Genomic DNA, 14,914 nt, shown 5'->3' with positions numbered 1-14,914 from the left:
GGGAAGAGTGGCCCCTACTGGCCCTCCAACAACACTTCCAGCAGCATCTGGTCTCCCATCCAAGGGTCGAACATGCCCAACCCTGCAGGGCAGTTTAGCTTCAGAGGCAAACAAGCCAGCAGTAGGATGCAGCAGGATGGTGTGGTTGCTGGCTACTATTGATTGGAGGAAGATGAAGATAACTACATGCTCTTTCTGTGTGTAATGTCTTCTCATCAATGGCTGGTGCTGCTCTGAACTGTAGAGTTGCGTGGCACCACCCCATCTGGTAAACATGACAAGATGATGAACATGACAAGATGCCCAATACGTGTCAGCTAGCCATACCAGACAATCTGGGAGATTTTTTTTGGTAATGCATCTTCTCTGGGTTAAAATGATTTACAGTGAAAGACAGATCCTTCAAAGCTACTTTGCTTCCCCAAGTGGTTAGATTGCTATGGGCAAATATTTGGTGCTCTCTCTCTTACTCCCATCCTCCCTTCCCTCTCGTTACTTCAGTACTATGACAGCAATGCTGGAACAGATTAGCTGCCAGCCAGTCCCCTCCCGGCCTCCCCTGATCTGTGCCTTGTTTTGTGTAAGCCGACATGTGGTTTCAATAGAGGAGCTGAGCATAGTAGAGGGAGTGAAAAGCAAACCCGTCAGAGACACTTTCCACACCCACATACAGCTTTCAAATTCCAGCCAGACCCTAGGAGACAGCAGCAGCGCCATATTCATTAGGCACCAAATGGAAGAAAGCTGACGGAAACAGGGAGGGACGACTACTTGGACTTGTGCAATAAGAAATGCACATTCTCATTTTCTGTTTCAGACTGTTTTAAAACGTTTTCCCTTGTGAGTCCCAATGAATACACCCCGGCATTCACTCTCCAGCTGCACAGCCCCAGCACTGATTAAACCTCAGATGAAGTGGAAGAGATAAGAGGAGCCTTCAGAACAGAGCAGAAATTAAGGAGACGGATGAATGGCCTGTGGAAACCAAGCAGAGGAAATAGTGTAATAGTGTATAGGCCTCCGACTCACAATGAATGAGTCATGTGGTCTCTCAAAGTAACATTTACTGTAATGTTTAAAGGTGCGGTATCAGACTCTCAAAATAGAGGTGTTAAACTATAAAAAACAGACAAGAGTTAACATTACATAGGATGATGCAGTGAAATTGACATGTAAAATGTGTCATTACAGTTGCTTTTACTTCAGGCGATTGTAAAAAACCCCAGTCAGTACAGTGAGTACTATAAACGTTTTGTATTAAAATGACAGTAATTCTTCATCTGTCCCTATTCATTGCAAAATACTCTGGAGACAAGATGACTCAACATTTCTCTAAAGCCTGGTCAGTCAGAGTGAAAATGAACTATTTTAACCGGAAAATAGTGTGTAGAGCTCATTGATTAGCTACTTAAGTTGCATTCCAATTAAACTCAGGAGTACAGGAGCTAGTGTATCTTAACTCAGTAAACCAGGCTAAAATATGCAGGCCTACCCTGCGTTGCTGTTTATCATTAGTGCAACAGTGTCATCCATCAAAAACACCATAGAGTGGAAAATGGCTTAGGTCCTAGGTGTGCGACAAACGTTCCTCATCCATGTCCGACACACACACACACACGCGCACACACACACACACACACGCACACACACAGGCTCTTTATTCGGGGTCATTGGGTGAGGGCTGTCACTGGCGCCTGTACATACATATATTGACCTCATTACCCAAAGAAATACCTCTGAACGTGTCATTAAATCTGCAAAGCTGTCGTTCCGACCGTAGTTTCAAGAAGTACACCAAGCTTTTGATCTATGCCACAGACGTACCTTGACTGCCCTGAATCATAAACTAGTGATGCCGTGTCTGTGCTGCTATTCTGAACTCTCACATCATGCTCATGATCAGGCATCTAAGCCACAGGAGGCTGCTGAGGGGAGGAAAGCTCATAGTAATGGCTGGAATGGAGTGAATGGAATAGCATCAAGCATACAGAAACAGTGTTTAATGTGTTCAATACCATTCCATTTAATACCGTTCCATTTAATACCGTTCCAACTGCTGTGATCTAGGCCAGTAATCATTAAGCATCTCAGATTAGGCAGATGACAGATATAGGATCAGTTTAGCATTATTATAATTTGAGATTAAAAAATTTTTTTTTAAATGAATAAAATCATAAAATATAAGGGCAGGGGGAAACTGATCCTATAACAGCAATCCTACTCTGAGACGCTTGATGTGATTAATCGGCATTAACAGTTTTGTACCTATAAGCTCATAATCGCCAGCATGCGGTGTAGGCCTAAAGGGCCCTACTGTAACTGTCAACATGAGAGGTAATAGAATTAAGGTGAGAGAGAGAGCTCAGCTATAAGTGTCAGGTTGCTTTGGGTTTTATTTCAAAGGAGAGAGAAGACAGGGTAGAATAGATTTAGCAGCTGATCTGAAGGGAGGGGGGGGTGAAGTTAATACCTAGTTAAGACTTACTAGGTATCAACAAACACTGCTATCAAAACATCGAACATCTCATTACAAAATCATTGGCATTAATATGGCATTGGTCCCCCCCACCTCGCTGCTTTAACAGCCTCCACTCTTCTGGGAAGGCTTTCCACTAGATGTTGGAACATTGCTGTGTGGACTTGCTTCCATTCAGCCACAAAAGCATTAGTGAGGTCGGCAATTAGGCCTGGCTCGCAGTCGGCGTTCCAATTCATCCCAAAGGTGTGTGATGGGGTTGAGGTCAGGGTTCTGTGCAGGTCAGGCAAGTTCTTCCACACCAATCTCGACAAACCATTTCTGTGCACGGGGGCATTGTCATGCATAAACAGGAAAGGGCTTTCCCCAAACTGTTTCCACAAAGTTTTGAAGCACAGAATCGTCTAGAATGTCATTGTATTGAACTAAGACGCCTAGCCCAAACCATTAAAGACAGCCCTAGACCATTGATCCTCCTCCATCAAACTTTACAGTTGGCACTATGCATTCGGGCAGGTAGTGTTCTCCTGCCAACAGTTAAACCCAGATCCATCCGTTGAACTGATGGTGAAGCGTGATTCATCACTCCAGAGAACATGTTTCCAGAGTCCAATGGCTGCGAGCTTTACACCACTCCAGCCGACGCTTGGCATTGCACATGGTGATTTTAGGCTTGTGTGTGGCTGCTCGGCCATGGAAACCCATTTCCTGCAGCTCGCAATGAACAATTATTATTATTGTGCTGACATTGCTTCAAGAGGCAGTTTGGAAATGGGTAGTGAGTGTTGCACCCGAGGAAAGACGATTTTTTTTACGCGCTATGTACTTCAGCGGCTCCATTCTGTGAGCTTGTGTGGCCTACCACTGAGCCGTTGTTGCTCCTAGACGTTTCCACTTCACAATAACAGCACTTACAGTTGACTGGGGCAGCTCTAGCAGGGCAGGAATTTGACAAACTGACTCATTGGAAAGGTGACATCCTATGATGGTGCCACGTTGAAAGTCACTGAGCTCTTATTTTGATTGAACCTTTATTTAACTAGGCAAGTCAGTTAAGAACAAATTCTTATTTACAATGACGTCCTACCCTGGCCAAACCCTCCCCTAACCCGGACGACGCTGGGCCAATTGTGCGCCGCCCTATGGGACTCCTGATCACGGCCGGTTGTGATACAGCCCGGGATCTAACCAGTTTCTGTGGTGACACCTCTAGCACTGAGATGCAGTGCCTTAGACCGCTGCGCCACTTGGTAGCAAAGTACGGGCAATTCTACTGCCAATATTTGTCTATGGAGATTGCATGGCCATCCGCTCGATTTTATACACCTGTCAGCAACGGGTGTGGCTGAAATAGCTGAATCCACTAATTTGAAGGTGTGTCCACATACTTTTGGTCCTGTAGTGTATCTCAATCTTGAAAAAACTAACAATGATAGCCAGTTAACACATAGGCCTGCCTACTTAGTACAATCGACCCCATCCCAAGGGGAAACACTGACCAAAACTAAGGTTCCTACCCTGTCACATACAGGCCGATATAGGCCTACTGAGACTGACTATTGGCTGTCTTATAAACATTTTGACCAAAAGCACTTTAAGTATATTCTGAAAAACACAACACATACAGTAGTTAATGTATTTGCTTAAGCCGCTACTGCATGGTTACAAGACACTAACCACTGCATGGTTACAAGTAAGTTTTAGTGTGCTACTCAGATGGCACCATCATGTGGAGAGATTGCAAAAGTACCGCTTTAGACAGAGAAAATTGGAAATTAAAAAAATATTGTCAATTTTCTAACCCCACTGAAATAGTTTTATACAATTCATTTAAAAAAACTCTCACAATGCATGCCTTTTAAAAACCTAAAATAGAATGGTGTTGTATTCCTCCTTTGTGCAGTGTTTTACAAATAATGTGTAGTACACTTTATTATGATCAATAATACTAGTTATTTAAAAACTTAGATAACTAAATATAAAACGCATGGCTGTATGCTAAACAACTTTTAACCAAAACAAATATTGTTCGAGTTTCTGTTATTTCTGATTTGACTGACATCCACTGTAAACATGGTGGTTGTTTTCCACACAGTTTTCAGTCCAATCAGCTCGAAGGGGCGGGCTCTGATAGGATTCTAGACAAAATGGCGGATGTTGTTGATTTGCGGCAGGGTCAGTGATAATCGGAGTTCACCTTTTCACTGATTTACTGCAAGACATTATACAGAAATAATATTAGACAAGTCATAATCGTTGTATGGTGAGCTGCAATGAAAGGCAAAGAAAGGTCACCGATTAAAAAGCGTTCTCGGGTTTTGGATGATATCCGAGACAGGGGAGGAGGCCACCCGCCCAGCAAGAAAATGAGGGCTATCTCGGTTTCCAGTGGGAGTAATAATGGAAATAGCTCGACTAAAAGTGACGGAGGATCTACGAGAAGGAGTTTGTTGGGTGACAAGAGAGGCCGGGATTTTGATGGACATGTATCGAGTCGAACCGGTGGGAGTAACCATAGCTATCCCGTTGCTGCTGCAACCTCTACCGGTAAGAACCACAACCTGGGTTTGACACTCGATTTAGCCGCGGCAAGGACTAATGCTCGCGGCGAGCGTGTTCCGCCTCCACCTAACAACAACGAGAGTGAGTACAAAACTCTCAAAATCAGTGAACTGGGCACCCAGTTAAGTGATGAAGACATAGAAGATGGACTTTTCCACGAATTCAAAAAATTCGGGGACGTGAGTGTCAAAATAAGCCGCAGCAACGACGAGAGAATTGCGTTTGTGAACTTCAGAAAGCCCGAGGATGCCAGAGCTGCTAAACACGCACGGGGCAGGTTAGTACTTTATGACCGACCTCTGAAAATCGATGCAGTGTACATTAACAGGAGGAGAAGCCGTTCTCCAGTTGAGCGAGTTGACAGAGACCCATATGTTGGAGCCCCAGGCCACAGACACTTACACTCCCAGAGACCCCTCTCCCCATCTGTGCTTGGATACAGAGACTACAGACTACAGCAGCTGGCCCTTGGGCGCCTCCCTCCTCCCCCACCCCCTCCTTTGCCCAGAGACCTAGAGCGGGAGAGGGAGTTTGCCCTGTTTGAAGCCAGGGTGCGCCCAGGTCCAGCTTTCATTGCAGAGAGAGCTTCTGCTTTCCGCGATGAGGATTTTATCTCCCCAGAGGATGACCAAAGAGCTAACAGAACGCTGTTTCTGGGCAACTTGGACATCACTGTTACAGAGACAGACCTGAGACGGGCCTTCGACAGGTTTGGGTTGATAACAGAGGTGGATATTAAGCCCACACGGGGACAGACCAGCACATACGGGTTCCTCAAGTTTGAGAATCTCGACATGGCCCACCGCGCCAAACTCACCATGTCTGGGAAGATAGTGGGCCGGAACCCCATAAAGATTGGCTATGGTAAGGCCACCCCCACCACACGCCTATGGGTGGGTGGGCTCGGACCCTGGGTCCCCCTAGCAGCATTGGCCAGAGAGTTTGACCGCTTTGGTACAATAAGGACCATTGACTACAGAAAGGGGGACACCTGGGCTTATATACAGTACGAGAGCCTTGACGCTGCTCAGGCTGCGTGCACTCACATGCGTGGCTTCCCTCTGGGTGGGCCCGAGAGGAGACTCAGGGTGGACTTTGCAGACACAGAGCACCACTACCAGCAGCAGTTCCTTCAGCCTCTTCCTCTACCCTCCTTCGACATGGTGGCAGAGGCTTTCATCCACCGCGCCATAGCTGAGCCCCCGAGGGACAGGGAAAGGACTCCACCGCTTCTCCACTTCAGAGAGAGAGAACTGGGTTTCCCCGGGGCCGAGTGGCCCCCCATCCCGGCTATGCGTGAGCGGGTACGTCCCGGGACCTTTGAGCCGCTGGAGCGGGACCGGCGGCCGGGAGGGAGGGAACCCTGGTCTCTGGAGCGAGAGCTGGCGGGACGCAGCTGCGACCCAAGACGGAAACGACACCTTATGGATGACGGTCGCCATCTTGACGTCTCTCCTGACAGCACTGACCGCACGGCACGCCGACACCGAGGGGGTCCAACCCCAGATGGTAGCCCCAACGGGGGCCGCTTCAGTGATTCAGAGCGTACCCCTCGAGGCGGCGGCGACGACAGACCCTCCCCTGGACGAGACCGTCGCCTCAGTCTGGAGCATCCTGGCGGGGGGGACAGGAGACTAAAGAGCCAGGGGAGTCTTGCTGAAAGAGGGGCCTCCAGCAGTGGCCTCTCATCCTCAGCAGGGGAGCGGAAACGTAAAGCCGGCGACAGCAGCAGCAAAGGACCCGGAGCTAAGAGGGATCACTCCTCAGACCAGGGCGGCTCTAAAGGCAGTCAGTCATCCAAGCTGAGCCTGGCCTGGCATGGCATGCTCCTCCTGAAGAACAGCAACTTCCCCGCCAACATGCACCTCCTGGAGGGTCACCAGGGCGTGGCCAAGGACCTCCTCGTCGACGGCCCCACTGGGAGACAGGTTGGGGAGCTCAAGATCACCCAGCGTCTCCGCCTCGACCAGCCCAAGCTGGACGAGGTCTCCAGACGCATCAAAGCGGCCGGCCCCGGCGGCTACGCCGTTCTCCTGGCGGTTCCCGGTTCCGGCGGCGAGGAGGTGTCGTCGACGGACCCTGCAGCTTCCACCCAGCGTCCTCTCCGAAATCTGGTGTCCTACCTGAAACAGAAGCAGGCAGCCGGAGTCATCAGCCTGCCCGTTGGAGGCAGCCGGGATAAGGACCACCAGGGTGTTCTCCATGCGTTCCCTCCCTGTGAGTTCTCACAGCAGTTCATTGATGCCTCGGCTAAAGCTCTGGCCAAAACCGACGAGGACTATCTGGTGATGGTCGTGGTGCGAGGTCCATCATAACTACAATCAGATAGAGGAAGCAAAACATCAATGATATTGTAAAAAAAGAGAAAAACAACTACTATTGCATGCTGTGTGTTGAGTTCTGCCTAATGAGGTGCTACTTAGCCTATCCTCCCCATAACCCTACTCTCTATGTCACTATTTTTCCCCACCAAAATAAGTAGAAAATGTCCCCCTGAAAGTCAACAAATGTGTAATTTTGGAACCCTGTTTTATAAAGGGTGTGATCATTTCTAGCCAGTATATGCAGAAACAATTCCGCTGGAATATTATAAAAGGGGGACATTCTATGAATTAAAGGAAAAATCTACTGTAATTTAAAATGAGGTATAATGGCCCCTTTTTTTGTTTTCATTTAGGAAAACTTGAACCAACCACTGTTTGTAAAAGTCTAAACTTCTCTCCCTAAGATTTGCTCTGCTGTTAGTGTTTGGTTGTATTATGTATACGTTATACTACTTTATGCTTATTGCAATCAGTTGGCGTCATTTAAAGTTAATTATATATTTTTAGCAAAATAGTCACCTCAAAACCCTTTGTTCAATAACCATTTCTTTATTCTAAATGTCACATTTTGAGAAAGATACCATCAGGCCCTGTTTTGACTGGTATGGTGAGGCTAAAAATAATTCAGTTTGGATTTCTCATAAAAAAAATTATTGGGGACATTAATGTTGGGATATGTCCTTACTGGCTTTCTCTAATACATGAACATGTTCTAAACCTAGAAATCTGAATGTACCTATATGCACGGTAGGCTATCTGGTGTTCGGTTACACTTGGTGTTTTACCCTGTGTAACTGGTTCGGTTACACCTGGTGTTTTACCCTGTGTTAACTGGTTCGGTTACACCTGGTGTTTTACCCTGTGTAACTGGTTCGGTTACACCTGGTGTTTTACCCTGTGTTAACTGGTTCGGTTACACCTGGTGTTTTACCCTGTGTAACTGGTTCGGTTACACCTGGTGTTTTACCCTGTGTTAACTGGTTCGGTTACACCTGGTGTTTTACCCTGTGTAACTGGTTCGGTTACACCTGGTGTTTTACCCTGTGTAACTGGTTCGGTTACACCTGGTGTTTTACCCTGTGTAACTGGTTCGGTTACACCTGGTGTTTTACCCTGTGTAACTGGTTCGGTTACACCTGGTGTTTTACCCTGTGTAACTGGTTCGGTTACACCTGGTGTTTTACCCTGTGTAACTGGTTCGGTTATACCTGGTGTTTTACCCTGTGTTAACTGGTTCGGTTACACCTGGTGTTTTACCCTGTGTAACTGGTTCGGTTACACCTGGTGTTTTACCCTGTGTAACTGGTTCGGTTACACCTGGTGTTTTACCCTGTGTTAACTGGTTCGGTTACACCTGGTGTTTTACCCTGTGTAACTGGTTCGGTTACACCTGGTGTTTTACCCTGTGTTAACTGGTTCGGTTACACCTGGTGTTTTACCCTGTGTTAACTGGTTCGGTTACACCTGGTGTTCTACCCTGTGTAACTGGTTCGGTTACACCTGGTGTTTTACCCTGTGTAACTGGTTCGGTTACACCTGGTGTTTTACCCTGTGTAACTGGTTCGGTTACACCTGGTGTTTTACCCTGTGTTAACTGGTTCGGTTACACCTGGTGTTTTACCCTGTGTTAACTGGTTCGGTTACACCTGGTGTTTTACCCTGTGTAACTGGTTCGGTTACACCTGAAAATCCTGTGTGTTCATGGAATGGTTAATGGAATACTACAAAGTGGATTGTGACAAATGTGTAACGGAGGTTGAAACACCTATACATGGGTTTTAGTTGCTGAGTGTAAATTCTTAACTTGGCTGTGGTGTAGCTTAAATACAGTGTGTTCAATCGGTTTTCAGATGTGTTTTAATGTTTAAGCGACTCTCCAGTAATATTTGGACATATTGAGAGGCTGAATGAGGAATTTAGAAGTGATTTTTGCCCAGCTGATATAGATGGGTCCATCAATGCAATGACGCGACAAACATATAGCCTACTAAGAGAGATGCTACGGGTAGATTTTATTGTGTACATTGTCTTTAGCACCACTTGACCCTTGGTAGTACGTTGTGACCTATAACCTTTGACCTATAATGTGTGATAAGATTACACTAGCGAAAAAACAGACTTTTATTTGTTGGTCCGGTTTCATTCAATCAATATGCTCTGTCGCCAAGTTTGTCTGAATATGACAATATTTTAATGCTATTTGCTAACAAATTATATACAGTAAACCTAATAATCAATAAGTAAAAAGGTATTCAATATATAAACGGATCATTTAGTTTTTTGGGGGGGGGGATTGTACGTTTTATAAGTTGTAGTGCTATTATTTTGTAGGATTTTTTTTTTTTTACCACCGTTTTCCCCTTTGTCAGCCAACAGTTATATTTTTAAGACCTATATTTATAGCCTACTGTTGGTACCATTATATGACTGTTTTAAGATGAGGTAGGGTTTAGTTTTATCTGTTGACAAAATTGTCTTGAGAAAAAAAAAAAGCTGTATTTGTCTCCCAAGTTCACTGCCTCAACTGTGGACTTTTTTTTATGGCTTTAAAACCTTTACAGGAAACTCTGAAGAGAAGGAAACTACTTAGTATTTGTTACATTTTCACTGAGAAGGCAGCATTTAAGTTGTGGTGTCATTTTGTGTTGTTTAAAGTGGAATAATTAGGACCCTCTCGCTTTGTGCTTGTGTACCTGATTTCATTGGGAAGACAAGAAATGGAAAATCCTCTTCCCACACTCGTCTTACTGCCAAGTTGTTTAAACAATCAAAGAGAAAGTGCATTTACGCACTTATTAGTCCTCTAAATATCAATAAATTGTTTCATTTGAGGGAAACCTGTTTCTGCCCTGGAAATGAATTGAACAGAGGGAACTACTCTACATCTACCACATCTATTGTGTTTCCAAACAGGAAATGGTTTATCACTTTGAATTGTTGCACAAGAGAAGGGAACCAAACACCTCTTTGCTGATTGTTAGAGACTGATGATCGCCTGTGTGTGTTCTCTTATACACACCTTTTTAGGAGCTGTTGGTAATCTGTTTAGCTAAAAGGCGCTGTTCAGAAGTTGTTGCTAATTAATAGCATACCTTTTGAACCCAGTACCTTTTTTTTTTTTTTACCCCTCCAGGGCCTGGCTCCTCGTGTTAGTCCTACTGCCCTAGCAGGTGAACCCAGTACACAGTGGGGCAGGAATCACAGGATCAATGGAGGAGCCTCCCACTGTGCCCACTGTGTCCGTGTCCTGCTGGTTTTCAACCACCAGCCCATGTCCTGCTGCTCAGCTGTGTGGAACAGTGGCAGGCTGACACTAGTGCAGTATGTGGGAGAATGGAGCTGGAATACAGTAGCAGCTCCTTTTCATTTCATTGTCCTCTACAAGGTTTGAGTCTTCACAGGCTGGATTTGCAGCATGCCCCCATGTCTTTCACTGTTGTCCTCTACAATGCTGGTCTGTTTGAGTTGACCACAGCCTGGGGTGTGTCTGTGGCTCCGCCTTGTCCACGGTTCCCTACACAAGCAGAGGTCCTGTCACCGGCTGCCACGCATAATGCACCTCTTTGGGTGCAGTTTCTTAACTCGCACAGCAGCTCTACAGTACCACTGCAAGCTGTTGCACTGCTGAGGGAGTCACCTTGACCTGTGACCTTTTCCAAGTGACCTGTCAACATCTCCCAGAAGAATGATTATTTGTTGCCATTATAATTTAGATTTCTTCAGTTTATGATTTGACTCCCATGTATGCAGTGAATGGATGGAAGATCGCCCCCTTGTCATGAATAGGAATATTGTTTATTGTCGCTGTGGTTTTATTGATTGAATCTTTTTCCTGAAAGAGGATCAGGAGTATGTTTGTTCTGCTACGGTTTCCCACGACGACCGCAGAATAACATCCGACATCATCAACTTCACATTTCACGTGAACAAGGGGAATTTAAAACAGAAAAGATCAAGTGAGTAGTTTGATTCAACATTTCCACGTCGTGAAAGGATCCATATATATATATTTTTAATTTGTTTTTATTTTGTGACAGTTCAACCAAAAGGCCTCTTATCCAAATGAAGAAATATTTCATATTTATCCCCTATAGCTCCTACCCAGTACGAGTGCATCACGGCCTCCCCTCAGTACAAGTGCAATAATAGCAGAGATTAAATCCCACCTGCCGTTGTTGCTGAGAAAAAAGACATTGCCACTGGAGAAATGACCTCTAGAGGATCATGGAGGAACTGCGGGACCAGAGGAGGCTGCTGTAACTACTGTAAGAGCCATAGGTAGCCACTACACTACACTGATGGCATGGAGAGACAGCTTGTTGCTGTCACTCCCTGTTGGGGAATAAGGAGAGGGGAGTCTGCTGCCTGGCCTTTATTATAAGTCTGGAAGAAGCAGAGGTATGTATATTTAATTTATTCCACCTTTATTTAAACAGGAAGACACAGATTAAAAATATATTTGACAAGAGAGTCCTGTATACATTACAATAAAAACAGAATGATAACATAACATACACATATGTATATAAAAACCTAATTCAGTACACAATAACAAAATAAACATATTTAATACAAGCAATCACAAGCAACTACATAGAGGTTCTACATCAATAATTTAAACTTGAGTGGCCACAGCACAACTAACTGCAGTGAACTCTGCAGATTGTTCCACAAATTAAGTGCAACAAAATGCAGATTTTCACAAATCTGTGGAAACTGGAGGGATCTCTAGTTTTATCCATTCCTGAGAATGGTTTGGTAACTTCTGTCACTAAGATAATTCAGATTTAACCCCATCTATCAAGATGGGCTGAGTTCTGTCGCTAAGATAATTCTGAAACCATAAACAGGCTGTATAGCTCAGGCCGACTCTTGATAATTTCCTCAGCAAAACAGAATGATCAACAGTGTTGAACGCCTTTGACAGATCAATAAACAAGGCAGCACAGCGATTTTTAGCATCCAAGGCATTGACAAGATCATTACCAACTAGCATAGTTGCTGTGGTAGTACAATGCCCAGGCCTAAATCTTGATTTGGTTTATATTGAAAATACAATTATCAGATAAAAATAACTAAGTTGTACATTAAACAAGGATTCATGAATCTTAGCTAAACAATACTAGTCTTGAAATGGGGCGATATTTGTCAAGATCATTTGTATCCTCACCCTTATGGAGTGGCAGCACATACACAGATTACCAGGCTTTTGGAATACTTCCTGATAACAATGTGAAATAAAACATGTGGGCTACTGAGCCAGCATTAATGGGTGCTGCACACTTAAGCAGACCAGGCTGCAAATGATTAGCACCGGTGAATTTTTTGTTGTTGTTGTCTAATGTTATCCAGGACTTAACAATGAATTTCCAACAATAAAACTGCTGACCAGCATTTTCAGTATCATTCCAAACGACACTACACCAAACTCAACATCCAAACTACACTTTTCAAGAGCTGGCTTTGAAATGCATTAAAATAAAAAGCCTGCAGAGATAAAATGGTGATTAAATACATTAAAGATATACATTTTTCAGTAATAGGGACATAATCTGAATTAGTTTATTGGGGGAGAGAAGAGGGGACACAACCCTTCAGTGATTTAAAAGCTTTCCAGCTGGGTTCCCTGTACATCAGATAGTGTATTAACATAATAATCTGAATTCGCTTTTTAAATTAGTTTTACACACAGATTTCTCAATCGCCTGAAAGACTGTGAAAGAGAAATTAAGTATTTATCTGATTTGTTAAGTGCCAGTCTGGGCCTGACTCTGTGAATCTAGCTTTGGCCCAGGCAGCATCTCAGTTCTGTATGACTTCAGATAGCTCTGGACTGAACCAAGGGCAATACCTATTTTTAATGATCCGTTTTTTAAAGGGAGCATGTTTATCTACAATACATTTTGAGAAGTGGTTCAGAGCCAATTCTGTGTCAGGTATAGATGCAATACAATCAAAGTCACCAAAATAAAGGTCACAATAAAAGGCCTTCATTAAAATGTTTAAAATTCCTCTTGTTGATTAAACAAGGTTTGGATCTAGGCATCCGTATATCCCTGACACATACAATGGGACAGTGGTCACTAATATCCAAAGCAAATACCCCACTCCCATTATATTTCTCTGGAGTATTTGTGAATATGAGGTCAGTCAAAGTTGATTCCTTTTAAATTTGGACGAATAGGCTTTGTCATCAGCTGGGTCAAATTTAGATTAGTACAAAAATCCTTTAAACAGTCAGCATCCTGCATTCCCCATGCAAGATTAAAATCTCCAGCGATCAACACCTCTGTGGTAGTAAAAATGGCAATTAAAATCAGTGAGTTCGTTTAGTACACACTTCTTGGCGGAGGGCTGACGATAGATTCCTATAACTGTTATTTTTGAGTTTGAACCCAACTGGAGACTTAAAGCCAACCATTCAAATTGTTTAGGACTGGAGGTCGCCTTTAACAGAGACACAGAAAGAAGAGTATTTGTGTAAATAGCAACGCCACCCCCTTTGCCTTTCCTATCAGCCCTAAACATATTGTAACCATCCATAGCAACCTCAGAGTCCAGGGTTTTATCAGTTAACCAGGTTTCATATACAATACAAATGTCAGGGTCTGCCTGAGAGACCCAGATCAATTGCCATGATCCATTTTTAGGTAATAAACTACACATGTTAAAATGTAAAAAATGTCATACCTTTTCTGCATTTAAAATCACACGTAGTTTCAATACAAGTCAGATTTACTTTGAGATTTCAGAACAACATTATACCTATTAGGAAAATAGAACAAAGATTGGATTATACCTATTAGGAAAATAGCAATGACATTTCTCCGCTAAGCACCATTCGGCATGTCACCACTTTCAGATACAACATGTGGAACTCTCACAATGACCAAAGAGGAGATGGTAAAAACGTACTGACATGTAATGCTAATATTGTCTTCACATCTATTTAGTTGACCGACAACCTTTCCAATGTTTGATGACAACAGCCGAGAGCCATTTTCACCCGGATGAATTCAGTCTTCCACAAAGTAGCAAGGCCTATTCCAGAAGCAGTCATTAATTGATGACGAAGGACATGCCCAAGTCCTTAGTCAGACGCATTAACCACTGGTGACGAGACCAAAAGACGACTAAAACATGAAATTGAGCCCGAGACAATGAAATGTTTTGCTAATATCTGAGCTGTAAGAAAATAGTCTCTTAGCTTTACAGAGTTCACACGCATAATATCATTAGATCAATATGCCCCACAACTGTTTTCAGAGCAGGAATCTGTTTCTTGATGACTTCTGATAAATCCTATTCGGGGCGGCAGGGTAGCCTAGTGGTTAGAGGGTTGGACTAGTAACCGGAAGGTTGCAAGTTCAAACCCCCGAGCTGACAAGGTACAAATCTGTCGTTCTGCCCCTGAACAGGCAGTTAACCCACTGTTCCTAGGCCGTCATTGAAAATAAGAATTTGTTCTTAACTGACTTGCCTAGTTAAATAAAGGTAAAATAAAAAATTCCCTTAGCTCCAGGAAAACAAAGTGTTCGGGTATTTTGGATTT

General features: G+C 44.0%; 1 protein-coding gene across 1 annotated transcript; it reads left to right on the top strand.

The window, feature by feature from the left end:
• Positions 1-4,600: 4,600 nt before the first annotated feature.
• LOC112222409 (RNA-binding protein 15-like) lies at positions 4,601-10,199 on the top strand. The gene has a single exon (XM_042304218.1). It carries the CDS (start codon positions 4,750-4,752, stop codon positions 7,351-7,353), a length of 2,604 nt encoding a protein of 867 aa, XP_042160152.1. The 5' UTR covers positions 4,601-4,749; the 3' UTR covers positions 7,354-10,199.
• Positions 10,200-14,914: the final 4,715 nt, after the last annotated feature.

Source organism: Oncorhynchus tshawytscha, linkage group LG22 (assembly GCF_018296145.1).
Source record: "Oncorhynchus tshawytscha isolate Ot180627B linkage group LG22, Otsh_v2.0, whole genome shotgun sequence".
Taxonomy (NCBI): domain Eukaryota; kingdom Metazoa; phylum Chordata; class Actinopteri; order Salmoniformes; family Salmonidae; genus Oncorhynchus; species Oncorhynchus tshawytscha.
Note: the sequence above shows the minus strand (reverse complement) of the source record. Positions and strands in the feature narration are given on the sequence as shown.

Excerpts from the sequence above, each read along its gene's own strand:
- LOC112222409 (XM_042304218.1), top strand. The coding sequence starts at position 4,750 with ATGAAAGGCAAAGAAAGGTCACCGATTAAAAAGCGTTCTCGGGTTTTG.